This window comes from Rhinolophus hipposideros (assembly GCF_964194185.1).
Source record: "Rhinolophus hipposideros genome assembly, chromosome: 19".
Classification (NCBI taxonomy): Eukaryota; Metazoa; Chordata; class Mammalia; order Chiroptera; family Rhinolophidae; genus Rhinolophus; species Rhinolophus hipposideros.
The window spans coordinates 8340268-8353545 of record NC_138065.1 but is presented as its reverse complement, the minus strand read 5'-3'; the positions used below and the strand labels follow the sequence as shown (position 1 = coordinate 8353545).

The 13278-nt window shown below is 44.0% G+C and overlaps 1 protein-coding gene across 2 annotated transcripts in view; it reads left to right on the top strand.

Annotated features, from left to right (window-relative positions):
* Window positions 1-13278, top strand: part of TTF2 (transcription termination factor 2) — a 36404-nt gene that overhangs the window by 21606 nt on the left and 1520 nt on the right. For both annotated transcript variants that reach the window (XM_081025663.1, XM_081025662.1), the window contains exons 12-22: window positions 217-325; window positions 1840-2021; window positions 2745-2898; window positions 3230-3321; window positions 4123-4205; window positions 4604-4737; window positions 5522-5692; window positions 8163-8221; window positions 9131-9281; window positions 10015-10097; window positions 11396-11470. In XM_081025663.1, coding sequence (XP_080881789.1) covers window positions 217-325; window positions 1840-2021; window positions 2745-2898; window positions 3230-3321; window positions 4123-4205; window positions 4604-4737; window positions 5522-5692; window positions 8163-8221; window positions 9131-9281; window positions 10015-10097; window positions 11396-11470 — 1293 coding nt within the window. The remainder of the gene's footprint in view (window positions 1-216; window positions 326-1839; window positions 2022-2744; window positions 2899-3229; window positions 3322-4122; window positions 4206-4603; window positions 4738-5521; window positions 5693-8162; window positions 8222-9130; window positions 9282-10014; window positions 10098-11395; window positions 11471-13278) is intronic.

Here is a 13278-nt window from a genome sequence, read left to right as displayed (position 1 = left end):
TGGCTGTGGTGAGCAGACTAGAAAGGATCAGAGTTAGGAGAGAAGGCAGCCAAATGAGTGAAGTTTACCATCCCAAATCGTGTGTGTGGATTAAGGACATAGGTTAATGAATTTTGTCCTCCCAGCCGGTCATTTTGATCAAGGGATCCACTCTGCCTCCTCTGTCAGAGTCACAGAGGGAGTGTTTCCCATTTGCTCTGTGTTCTGTCTACACAGCCTCTCTACATATGACATTGTGATCACCACCTATAGCCTCCTGGCCAAGGAGATCCCCACTAAGAAGAAGCAAGAGGGAGAGGTCCCGGGCACGAACCTCAGTGAGAAGGTGAGGCGGGGGCCGCCGGGTGGGGGGCGCCTCTTAACCCGATTCTCGTCACAGCACCAGAAACGGCAGAGGTACCCTTAAAGGCCCTAAACGTTTCCCTGGTGAAAACGAAGCATTCTCTCCTCTGTCCCTTCTCTTTTATTCCACAACCTCCTCAGTGACTGAGGTGAGGCTTGGCACGGTACCTAGCTGTTTCTTAGAACTAGTAACTACATTGCAATTTTGTTGGTAATCGTACATGACTGGAGGAAGGCCTCACCTGTTGCCTCACCTATTTTAGTCTTTGTGGTCTAGTGTCAAGATAGGTTTTATATTTAGTGTGAAATCATCACTGCCTGCCTCCCTTCACCTTCCAGGAAACGGGGTTGAAATAATAAGGCTGCAGATGGGCTAAATGCTAACCCGAGAAGATCTCTGAATGTTTGCTGTGTACCCAGGGAGGCTCATTTGTCTGGGGCAGACGCTTTATTGCACAGTATTGTGGGCCTTTGTTCTCCTGAAAAGATAGTGTTGTTCCAGGAACTCATCTTCTGCATGTGTTTTTATCTTCAGCACAACAGAATGTTCACAGATTTCTGTATCTGGGGAGATCTCTAGAACACTTCTCCATCTTGGCCAACTCTGATTTCTTTCCAATGATTAACTGCAGATTCCTCAATGGTTCCTGATTGCTTCCCGGATAAAACTTTAATTCCCTTACGTGATGTCTTAGGCTTTTTATGACCTCGCCCTGTTTGCGTGTCCCTCATCACCTACACCCTACCCCTCCTTGTGGCCCCTCACAGGCAGCCACACCACAGGACGTCTACTGCTCTGCCACGTTCTCCCTCTAACTGGAATGCTTGGCGTCCCTGTTTGATTAAGTGCGTTTCCTAGCACCTTGTGCTTACTTACGTCACAGCACTCCATTTATTCAGCAAACACTGAGTGCCTACTACATGCCAGGTGTTATTTCAGGTATTAGGAATACAGCCTTGACCGTGACTGACTAGATTCCTGGTGCCAGCTGTTAAATTATCCGGTGGGACTTACTATGTACTCGTCTACCTGGTGTTGCAGTTACCTTGTTTTTCTCCCATTAGATGGTGAGCTTCTTGAGGGTAGAACTGTCCTTTATGTCTGGCTACATGTAGAAGTAGACTCTTAGTAAATTTTTAGTGACTTCTTGTAAATTTAGTAAATGCTTTATTGAATGAGTGAAATTAGCAGGCCCAGCACCTACAGTGATCCTGACGCATAGCCATCGCGTGAAAGTGGGTTGAAAGAAGAAATGAAAACTCAAGTCAGAAAACATTTTATTCTTAAGCATCTTCAGCTCAAGGATTGGCACTCGCAAGTGACTAGTTTACTTGTACACACTAAGGTTTCCAGTCTTGATTTCTTAAGCTTAATGCTTGTTTCAGTGGACCCTCAAACTTAAAGACTGGGTCCTCAATACTTGTTTGCTATTTCCCCTTCTCTTCTTGAAGACGTTTCCCCGTACTGTTGTTGGATTTCACTGGGGTTTCTTCCAGGGTATCTCGACCCCTTTGCTTCGAATCACGTGGGCTCGGATCATCCTGGATGAAGCTCACAGTGTTAAGAACCCCCGCGTGCAGACGTCCATTGCAGTGTGTAAGCTCCAAGCACGTGCCCGCTGGGCTGTCACTGGGACCCCCATTCAGAATAACTTGCTGGACATGTATTCCCTGCTGAAGTGAGTCAACTCTTTGAGATGATATGAGTGTGAATCCCGTCAGTGACCTTCATCATTAGGTCATATCTCTTGATAAAGCTCCGGTGTATGCCACATTATCTCCTGTGGCAGATGGCAAGCCTGTCAACCTTTCAAGGGCAAAAGAATTACCATTTATGAGAAAAATAATCTGTTGATTGACTGGCTGATATAGCACTTTGATTACATTCAGCCACTATATATGGAAAAATATAGAGCAGATTAAATTAAAGGAAACGATTAAAGTCATCTTTCTGCAGCCCAGTGAATGTTTTGGGCTACTTCTGCTTTAAAACATACGGCCTAGGGTCAGGACTACAATTTATTTGAAGCAAACAGAAAAGAATGCTGAATTTCAAAATACTTGTTTTTATTAAAGTCAGCCCATAAGAAGATATGGAATCTTTTTGCTCGCCTTTGAAGCTTTTGGAATAAATTCTAGCTATTGGTTGCATGTCCTGTTGTGATGATACTGACATTGTTAATGGGAAAATTCACATTTTTATAATGTGGTTTTCGTTACTGACTCGGATCTTTTTGATCTGTCTTGCAGAGCTTTGCTGTGAAATTCACTTTTAAAAATGATTGGATGACAGATGTAACAGATAATCTGATTTGTTTTTCATCTAATGTTTTTCTTTGAACTTTTATTCCATCCTCCCATACTTCTTTCTGACTCTCTGTCCTTCTTCCCCAACAAAAAAGATTTCTCCGTTGTTCTCCATTTGATGAGTTCAATCTGTGGAAGAGCCAGGTTGACAATGGTTCAAAGAAAGGAGGAGAACGGTTAACTATTTTAACCAAGAGCCTTTTGCTGAGGAGAACAAAGGACCAGCTGGACAGCACTGGCAAGCCCTTGGTAATCTCATTTATACGTGTCCGTGGCGGGGGGCGGGCCAGGGGAGGTGGATGATCATGTCCCTTCTGGGGTAGAACAGCTCTCAGATTTGCTTCGGGAGTCTCTGAGTCTCCCATTTTTCTGAGGGGGCCCTGGGCTTGCTGTCCTGCCCTTGTGGCTCAGCGGTCCTGTTGTGTCATGTGTTGGAGCGAGCAGTCGTGTTTTAGGGAAGGGTGAGAGCTGCTCTCCGGGGCTTGACTAGATTTCCAGTGTCAAATCGGGGGCATTTACTCTAATATTCAGTTAACTTGGATAACTTCATCCCAGCTGGTCTTTTCTTTTACTCTTCCAGGTGATGCTGCCCCAGCGTTATTATCAGTTGCATCATTTAAAGCTTTCTGAAGATGAAGAGACTGTTTACAGTGTCCTTTTTGCAACATCAAGGTGTGTGCAATGAAGAAGCACTTTCTCACCTGTATTGTATGCCCGTCCTTACTAGGGAGTGAGTTGTGCGTCAGGTGTTCTCCAACAGTAATTATGGCATTATTGATAAGTTGGATATCCGTGTTCCGTTTTTTATAATCCCCCTCTTTCACTCCTCACCCCCTCCCTGGCTCACCTCTGTCTCATGTACACATCGAAGGCTTTTGAACCTGTTCTTCATTCGCTTCCTTGCACAGAAGTGCTGGGTGTGGTCACTGCACCTGGTCTGTCTTGTCCCCATGGGGCCATATTGGGAAATTACATCTCTTTGACCTTTGAACCTCATCCAGCATCTCACTGGAACTTAAAAAAATTGCTCTGTAATCCTTCTTGTCATCTGTTCTTTGCTCTTTCTCTGAAACTCTTCTCCTTCCCTGAATTCCAGATTTAACTCTCTCCCGCTGGATACCTCTCATTTCTAGCATGAATATGCTTTTTTCTCCTTGTATATACCTTATATATATTAACACTTACCAATAATGTTATACTAAGCAATAATATTGGCATACCAGTATATTACATATTAATATTAAATGTTATATTTTATATTAATATATTAATCCTTTAAAAATGATACCGTTTTTTTAAACAACTGTTTTTTATTGTCTTTGGCCAGCGCTGACTGTGAACCTAATAGCATTTAAAAGTTCACTTTTATCATGTTTCAAGGTCCTACGGCAAGCACAATCAAGCCGTGACCATCTAAACCTGTTGGATTTTAGCAAACGTTGTATGTATATTCTCTTTTCTGCTCTGAGGCAGGTCAGCTCTGCAGTCCTATCTACAAAGACAGACAAGTGTGGGTAACCAATCTGGACGAAGCCCCGACAATCCGTTCAGTAGAGGTGAGCAGTGGGACACTCCTAACTACGTGTAACTAAGGAAAATGTGCTTTCAGAGTCAGAAAGTTACAGCAGTGGGAGGTTGTGAATTCTTGGTAGAGACTTGACGTTCGCCAGGAACCTCAAACCACAGTAAAATAGACTGATCTGTAAGCGCCAGACCTGGTGGTCTAAACTTCTTTTTAATTATTTTCAAAATCTGCTCTACTAAATGCAAGTGGGTCTATAAAGAAAACCAGTATTTCATTTGGCTTAGTTGGTAGAGGAGTGAGTTGTAACTAGATGATTGACGCTCCGATCAAAGAAGTTTAAAAGAGCCTCACGCAGTTCCCGATGCGTCCCCATGTTTCTCTGTTTTACATCCTGTACTATTTCCTGTGGTTTGTTTTCCTTCCTGGAAGTGGCACAGGAGTTTGGGCCCGCTGGGCCTGGGCACTCCGTGGCGGCAGACTCACAGAGATCCAGCACCGCCCACATATTGTCACAGTTGCTGAGACTCCGCCAGTGTTGCTGTCACCTTTCTTTACTAAAGTCGGTAAGAAAAGCTTTTCTCTTGGTCCCCAGGAGGGCTGCCAGGGAGTCCATTTCAGTCTCCTGCAACTGGGATCTGGTCTGCTGGATGAAGGCAAATGGGGTTTGGGGTTGTTTCGGTTTATGGTGAGCCAGAAAAGAGGGGACTCGTTTGTTTTACTTTATTTTGTATTAATCTTTATTGACTTTGATAATTCCCATGGTGTTGAACAGTTTTTATTGTTTGTTTTCTTTTGTTTTAAATAAGCTTTTTAAATTTTAGAATGGAAATGGCATTTTATTAAAAAGGAAACTATGCATACGTTGGTATTTTGGGATATCACAAAACTAATTTAGTTATCTTTTTTCCTGCCTTCAGGCAGTATTGGGGCTTTAAAGTCTAGTTGTGAAAACTCAAGTATTCATGCAGTTGGAAAAGCTGCCTTTACATTGGAGCGAGGCACATCATAATTAAGGGGAGTTGTTATTCTTTTGAGGAGTTGTAATAATATATCTTGATTATCAGCTTAATTAACTCCTGTCCCAGCTGGGGACAAAGAATGATCATGTAATCTGTCGGGCAAGTCTCTAAAAAGTTCCATCATTTGTTCATCTTTAAACTGGTAAAAAAAAAATAAAAAAAAAATTGCAAGATGACATTTTAATCAGGGCTTCTCTGAGGAGATACTGATGATACATTAGAAGATATTTTGCTGTGTGGAGTGTTAAACAGTCCGCACGTCATTGGCAGGTAACATGGCCGGAAGCCTCAGGTGCCTGCTGTTGTCCCCTTCCTGTCTTCTGCTCAGGCTTTGGACCCAGCAGAACTGAAGAGCGAAGGCCTGCTCCTTTCCCTGGAGGAGGAGCTCGGTGCCTTGACCTTGACCGAGCTCCAGAACACAGAGCCATCCTCCACGGTTTCCCTGAATGGCCAGTGCTTCCAGGTGGAGCTTTTTGAAGACACGCGAGAGAGCACCAAGGTACTTTTGTCACCTCTATCCTAGTAGAAAGGCTGGGACTCCTCATGTTTTTCTGTGTGAGAGCACGTTTGTCCAGGTGGCGACAGCCCCGTGTGTTGGATGGCAGAGCTCGAACTATTCGATTTCAGCCGGTCAGATTCTCTCTCCAATCTTAAATTCTTCTTTCATTTCATGAATAAAACTAAAGTTTCATAGTGGGCTTTCAGGGAGTGATGTGGGCCAGTCCTGGCATCAAGGCACATTTCCTGTCACGGATTACTGGGAAAGGAGCCTCTCGGGTTCCTGCTAGCGACAGGGCCTCAGGGAGAGCAATTTGTCCCAGGAAAGCTTGAAAGGAAAGCAACAAAAGCTGGACCCTGGAGACCGTGTAATACATCTGGGCACTGATTGCTTGGACGTGTTGAAAGGCTTCCATCTGTGAGTATTGTTTCCTACGTGGCCTTCCGTCTTCATTAGTCATTCTGTTCTACTTTCATTAAAGCTTTTTAAGGCTGAAGAGCTCTATTAGAAGAAGGCCGAGATACGTTGTAACTTGAGTCCTGCCTTTCATCTTAAGCCTGTTCCTAGCCTCAACCTCTCCCTTCAAAGGCTTTTTTTAAACAAAGAAAATAACTAGAAAGGAGGTCACTGCCAAGGGAATGGTGTTACTTAAGAATTACTTTCAATTATGTTTTTAAAGTATTACTCAGGTACTAATAACTGAGAGAGACATAAGAGCACCATATGTGGCCAGACTTCCTGTTCTAGCGCCTCCAAAGATAGCTGTTGGGTTAAAACTTGTATTGCTCATAGTTCGTGTTCCTTGTCTAACACTTGGGTAATATTTACTCACAAGGCTTCTTAATATAAGCCTATTCAAAGCAGTTCACACCATTTAAGTTGATTCATGTAGAGAAAGGATTTTCGTGGGTAACATAGACCTAAGCTCATGCAGAATGTTGCTGGAATTTGGCTTCGGCTCAGGCACCATGGATCCTGCTCTCCCACTACAGTTTTTTCAAAATACCCATCACCAGCTTTTGCTTTTTCCTTTCTTTCCTTCCTTCCTTCTTTCCTTCCTTCCTTCCTTCCTTCCTTCCTTTTTTCCTTCCTTCCTTCCTTCCTTCCTTCCTTCCTTCCTTCCTTCCTTCCTTCCTTCCTTCTTTGGTGTTTCCTTTCTTTTTAATTTTTTTTCATGTGCCATTCAAAGCACTTTCCACAACCTCTAGTTGCCAAGACACCATGCACTTCACATACCTGCTGTTTTTCTTACTACTGTATTCAAAATGGTATGGTTTTGTGACTCACTTCCTGCCCAGGCGTCAGCAAGTTTGTTCAGATCGGAAAGCAGCCCATGTGGGGGCCTCTACAGGTTACCGCCGTTGCAGCCTGCAATGGAAGGGCTGAGGGCACCTCCGCATTTTTTTCTGGCTCAGCCCTTTTTCACTGATGAGGAATCTGAGCTCTTACCTGGGGGTGCCGGAGTGATACAGTCACGTGATGACAGAGGAAGCACTTTCTTCATCTCCTGCTTCCTGATCCAGTTTTCTTCCTCCTCCACCATTCTGGGGATGAGCTCTACGGCCCTTGGAGGCTCTGGAAAGGTCGTTCGCATTAGCAGTCGGGAAGAAGGAACTCAGCTGCTGTCCAGAGTGTCCTTGCGTTCTTACTGACTGGTCCCATGTGGACTCAGGTATGCCCTGAGGGGTTTTCATAAATACCCAGAGAGCTTGTTTGGAAGCTTCAGCAAGTGTTCTTCAGTCTGAACACGTCCTCTTCTACAGCAGCATTTGGAGCAGGCCTTAAACTGGGTAAAGCGCTTTCACTTTCTCCTTCCACAACTCTTAGGCTAGTACCTTGTCTGCTAGTCATGTGCTAAATGCTAGGGGTACAGAAGTGAACCAGACGTGTGCTGGTGTGCCTCCTTGGAGCATCGAGTCCCGAAAGCAAGGGATGGATGATTAAATAAGCAATTAACACACAATACAAAACAGACCATGATACTTCAAACATAAGGCATCTGTAGCAACACATAGGCAGTGGGCTCATATTTAGGGGGCTAGGAGGACTTCCTGGAGGAAATACCACGAAGCTGATGTGGAAGGGTGTTCTAGACAGAGGAAACAGAATGGACCAAGCTGAGGCAAAGCACGGCTTAGTGGAGGAAGGATTTGGATGTGACTAGAGTGTTATTTGGGGAGGGCATAGTGAGAGGTGAGGCTGGAGAGTAAGCAGAAACCAGAGCAGCAGGGATCACTGCAAGGACCTTGGGCTTTACCTCAGTGGGAAGCCACGCAAGGGGCTTTAGCCAGTGGAGGAAAGTGACACAGTGACAGTTTAGAAATATTTCTGGCTGCAGAGACAAGAGTGCAGCAGAGAAGGATAAGACCAGGAGCAGAGAGGCCAGACTGGAGACTACTCAGTAATTCAGGTGAGGCATAATGCAGAAAAAGTGCTGACACCTGTCTGTGTTAATGTGACCTTTTTCCAGATTTCATCTCTGTTGGCAGAATTGGAGGCTATCCGAAAAAATTCAGGGTCCCAAAAGAGGTAAATGTGTTATTTTATTATCTAAGTATTGCTTGTAATTGGTGAAGCAAGAAAATTTGATATTGCTGATAACTATAAATCTTAGCTTTTTATATCAAGGACCTTAAGTCACGCTCAGCAGAAAGCACTGCTGAGCTTTTTGTTATAGCACAAATTTCCTGTGATTTCTAATTAAAATATTTGTGGCACTGGTTGAAAAGGAACTCCCTAGAGGACCAGAGTAAGCTAAGCATCTAAAGAAATGTTTAAAAGAGAAGTATCTAAAGAAAAGCAGGGGTGTAACATGCAAAACAGAGAGGAGAGTGAGTAGATAGCGAGCCCCCACAGTGCTAGGGGGGCCTGGATCTAAGGAGGTCCGTTCGTTGTTTGTTACCAGTTACATGTATGTTATAAATTGGTACTTGTATATATGAAATATTTTAATCTAGAAACTTAAAGCTCTAATTGAAACGTAGCTTGGGGGTGTGTTGGGGTTGGGGGGGTAGAGAAGTCCTAGCAGCTTGTTCTGACTGGCTAAGGGAGGGTGGCCAGTGTCCCTTTTCTGCCGGACCACAGATCTCTGGATGAACCCCTGGTCTCCAAATAATAGGAGGCTGCAATCCTTACTTTAGTCTAGCCACCACTTTATCCGGACTTCATTTAGCAAAAGATAAATTGTGGAATGGATCTGGAAACAATGAGAAGCATTAGCATCTTCTTTTTAAATGTCACGATTTATTTATCCACATTGTGATCTTAAAGCGAGACCTAAGCGTGTACCTTTCCACCTCAGGTCACAGAAGGCCTTTCCTCATCCACATTTGATAACGGAATCTTAAGAAGAGCAGTAGCATTCTGCCGTTCATCTGTGGATGAGTTGGTTTAACCTGCGTGGGGGGGGTTGGTTGTCTGTTTCATCCTTCCTTCCAGTGTCATTGTCTCTCAGTGGACCAGCATGCTGAAAGTTGTAGCGTTGCACCTGAAGAGGCACAGACTGACGTTCGCCACCATCGATGGCTCTGTCAACCCCAAACAGAGAATGGACTTGGTAGAGGCATTTAATCGCTCCGGGGGCCCTCAGGTACGAGGCGGTCACATCAGAGTTACAGAATTAAGAGCAAATTGTCCTTAGTGATACAGAGGGAATTCTAATTCAGCAGCTCAATTTAGTATATTCATGGCTTTGATCCCTGCAGGTGTTTTTAATTTATTAGACATTTAGGGGGTACCTATCAAAGTGTGCAGATACTCGAAAGAGAATAAACTATGAGGGCTGAAAGAGGAAGAGCAGAACTGGTGAGGATCAAGGCAATCTTTGTGGAGGAGGCAGGCTTTGAGCCGAGGAGGGATTTTGATAAGAGGAAATACGGAGGGATGTGGAAGAACAAAGGCATCTAATTATAGATAATAAATATTTGGAAAGCGGTAGTTGAGTGATAGGAGAATCACAGCAGAGGTGGGGGCGGGGGTGCAGGTGCAGAGACCGATGGAACAGACAGACTGGTTAAAGGAAAGTTCACTGAGCTAACCACTCCCAGGGCTCTGTGATAGCGTTCCTATATTTTGGCAGGCACACAATCATGTCTTACGGTTGACAGCCACACATGAAAATGTGAAGTGAGAGTTTCCTCAGAGGTGAGGCAACGGAGATAGCATCTGAAAGTTTCAAAACAGTGCGTTTATGAGAACAGAGGAAGATTCGACAGGAACACGTTGCTTATCTGTACTGATCTTGGACTTGAACCTGAGACAGAAGGAGAAATGTGTTATGAGACCAAATCTGGATAACGTTAATGGTGTTTTTCCTTCTGAAGGTTATGCTAATCTCTCTGTTGGCTGGAGGTGTTGGTCTAAACCTGATTGGAGGAAACCATCTTTTTCTTCTGGATATGCACTGGTAAAGATTCTGGATTTTTCTCGACTTGTCATAGCACAGCAGGGAGACCAGCAGACTCTGCTCCTTGTATTACAGAGCCGCCTCTGTGCTCACGTGTGTAGATACAGTCTAAATGGGGTAGGGCTAGCGGACAGCCCCACATTCCTGAGCAAGCAAGGCTTCAAGTGATTACTTAAAATCGTCCATTCACTTTATGGTTAATCTAGCATCTGTTTCCATGGAGACTGGGAACAGGGCTTTCCTCCTGGCTACGTCGCTCAGTCCTGCCTCTTCGACATACCATGCTTCAGATATACTCGTTGAGAAATCTCAACTCCAGAAAACAGGAAGAAGCAAAGGAAAAGGACTTTTCTGATTATGTTAGGAACATACTTAACATATAGCTTCACATGGCTTGTCCACACTAGAAGCATAACAGCATCCTTTCTGGAAATAAGATAAATGAGTTCGTGTGTTAAGAGACACATAAATAGTCCCAGTTTTTGGTTTTCAAATTTAGCGAATCAGGGATTGCTGCGTGTTCTACTGCTCCAGGCAGCCCAGATGGTCACAAACAGGCCAACCTGTTGTTCTCTCTTGGGAAAATGGGTGTAGGTCTTACTTGGGACACCCCTATATGTGGGAGTGAGGAAAGCAGACTGGGAATTACACTGTTTTCTGAAATGGAGAAATGTAATCCAAGATTTTAACAAGGTAAGAAGAGAAACGAGTTTCAAGTTGCTAATGAGAATATGAAGAAGGAAACAAATTGTCTCCTTAGTTGGATCACAGCATATGAAAGTTGAAAAAGGTATTCGAGATCATTAGGCAGCGCTCACATTTCCAAGTAACACTCTGAAGCGTAGGGGGTGAATATTAAATGTCTTGTCCAAGGTTATCCAGCTAGTTAGTGACCACTTGAGTGTTGGTTTCACCAGTTACCGATAGTTGTCAACTGGTGATAGTGCTGAGTTGCTGTTGTTAATATTAGCAGTCGGACCCCTTTTTCTCATGAGATGGCAAGAAAGTATCTAACTGACCTTTCTGAGGCCAACACCACCTAGGACCGAGACCTACAAACTTTTTCTGTAAATGTTTTAGTGCAGATGGTAAATATTTTAGGCTTCGCAGGCTACATGGGTTTCTGTATTCTTCCTGGTGGGGTTTTGTATGCTTGTTTTTACATCCCTTTACAAAGGTAACAACCATTTTTAACTCACAAGCCATACAAAATCAGGCGTGGGCTGGATTTGCCTGGGGGATTTGGGTACTCCGGGCCTAGGATGTCAGTACTTTGAGTTTGATTTCTCTTCCACCAGGAATCCATCCCTTGAAGATCAAGCTTGTGACCGAATTTACCGCGTAGGGCAGGAGAAAGATGTCATCATACACAAGTAAGTAATGTCCTCCCCGACCTAGGACCCTCCCCAACTTCTGCTTTCGGGCAAGTCTTTCGTGGCTGTGTTCTAATCGAATGTGGAGTGTTGGGTGATGGACCACTGTACTAGTGATGCTCCCAGGACACATCCCCGTGGTTCTCACGTCTGGAAGGGAACACAGGCATTTGGGGGTAACCTGCCGTTGGTCCCAGCAAAAGAAGAGCAACCTTTGTCAATAGTGAGCTTCCTCTCAGTCCAGACAGCCCATGAAAGGGCCCTCCTCTCTCCCTCTCTCTCTCTTTTTGCTTTTAACTTTCATTTTGACGTAATTTCAGACATATAGAAAAGAATGTAAGAATTCTTACAAGAATAATACCAGAATATTCCCGTATGCTGTGCATGTGAGTGTACACTTTTTTCTGGGCCATTTGAGAGTAAGTTACAGACATGATGCTTCTGTACCCCTAAATACTTCAATGTGCATTTCCATAACCATAAGGACATTCTCTTAAGGACATAACCACAATAAAATGATTGAAATCAGGGCGTTAACAATGATACAGTACTGTGTCTGAGCGATGGACCCTATTCTATTCTGCCACTTGTCTCAGTGATGTTCTTTACAGCAGAACAAAATTCTGGATCCTGTGTAGCATTCAGTTGTCATGACTTTCGTCCTTTTACCTGGAACAATACCTCAGTCTTCTTTGTGTTTTATGACCCTGGAAGCCAGTAAATAATTTTGTAGAATGTCCCTCTGTTTGGGACCCTCCTGTCTTTAAAAACAAACCTGCCTTAATGTTACAGTCCACTGTCGCTGTGGGCCTCTTTCTCTCCTTCCTTTTCAGGACCAGGTTTCCTGGAGAACTAGAAATCACTGACTGTCTTTACTTGCTTACCTCCCATTCATTCCTCAACCTTTACAAACTGGCTCTCACCTCTGTTGCTCCATTGAAACTGTTCTTGGTAAGGGGCACCAAGGAATTCCAAACTTTGCCAAATACAGAGATTACGTTCGTTTTCCTGTCTTTAGCTCACTTTGTATGCACCTCCCTTAAGAACCCTTAAGTCAGTCCAAAGTCTATATCTTCAGTTCCAAGATCCCCTAAACTTCAGACCTAGATACTCAAAACCCTGCTAAACACCTGAATCAAGTGTCCACGTGCTCTCCATTTTTAACTCACTCGTCTCATTCAATTCATAAAACTGATACCTATTGAGCACTCACTGTGTATCATGTACTGTTACCTTTTCCAGGGACTCAAAATGTCACAAGTTGAAGTTACTTTCTCCTACCACCTCATGTCTATTTACTCTTCTGTATTCTTTGTCTTTGTAAATATCTAATCAGAGCCAGAAACAAGATTCTTCCCTCTTTCTCACTTTTCACCTACCAAGTCCATTAATTTTATTTTCTAAATGTTTCTTACAACCGTCCTTTCCTTCCCAGTCCTGCCACGTCCGTCTTTCAGATCTAAATTTCTTAGCAAAGCCACTGGTGATCTGGCCTCCATCAGCGTCTCAAGCTTCTGCCATTGCAGTACACCATGGTCGAGGCTGTTTGACTTTTGCCCTGGCCACACTGGATGAGTTGATCTTCCTTCAGCATACCATGTTCTGTAATCAGCCATGGTTTTACACATGTTCCCAGGGTGCCCTCTTCACCCTTCCATCTGGCCAATGCTTGCTCACCCTCCAGTTCCCACGTTGAGTTAAGTCTGCAATGGAGCCGTCCTGGGGTCTCCCAGACAGATTTCCTTTTACTCCTTTTGCACACAGGACACGTTTCCACTGTAGCACTTTCTAGGTCATAGTCTTACTGT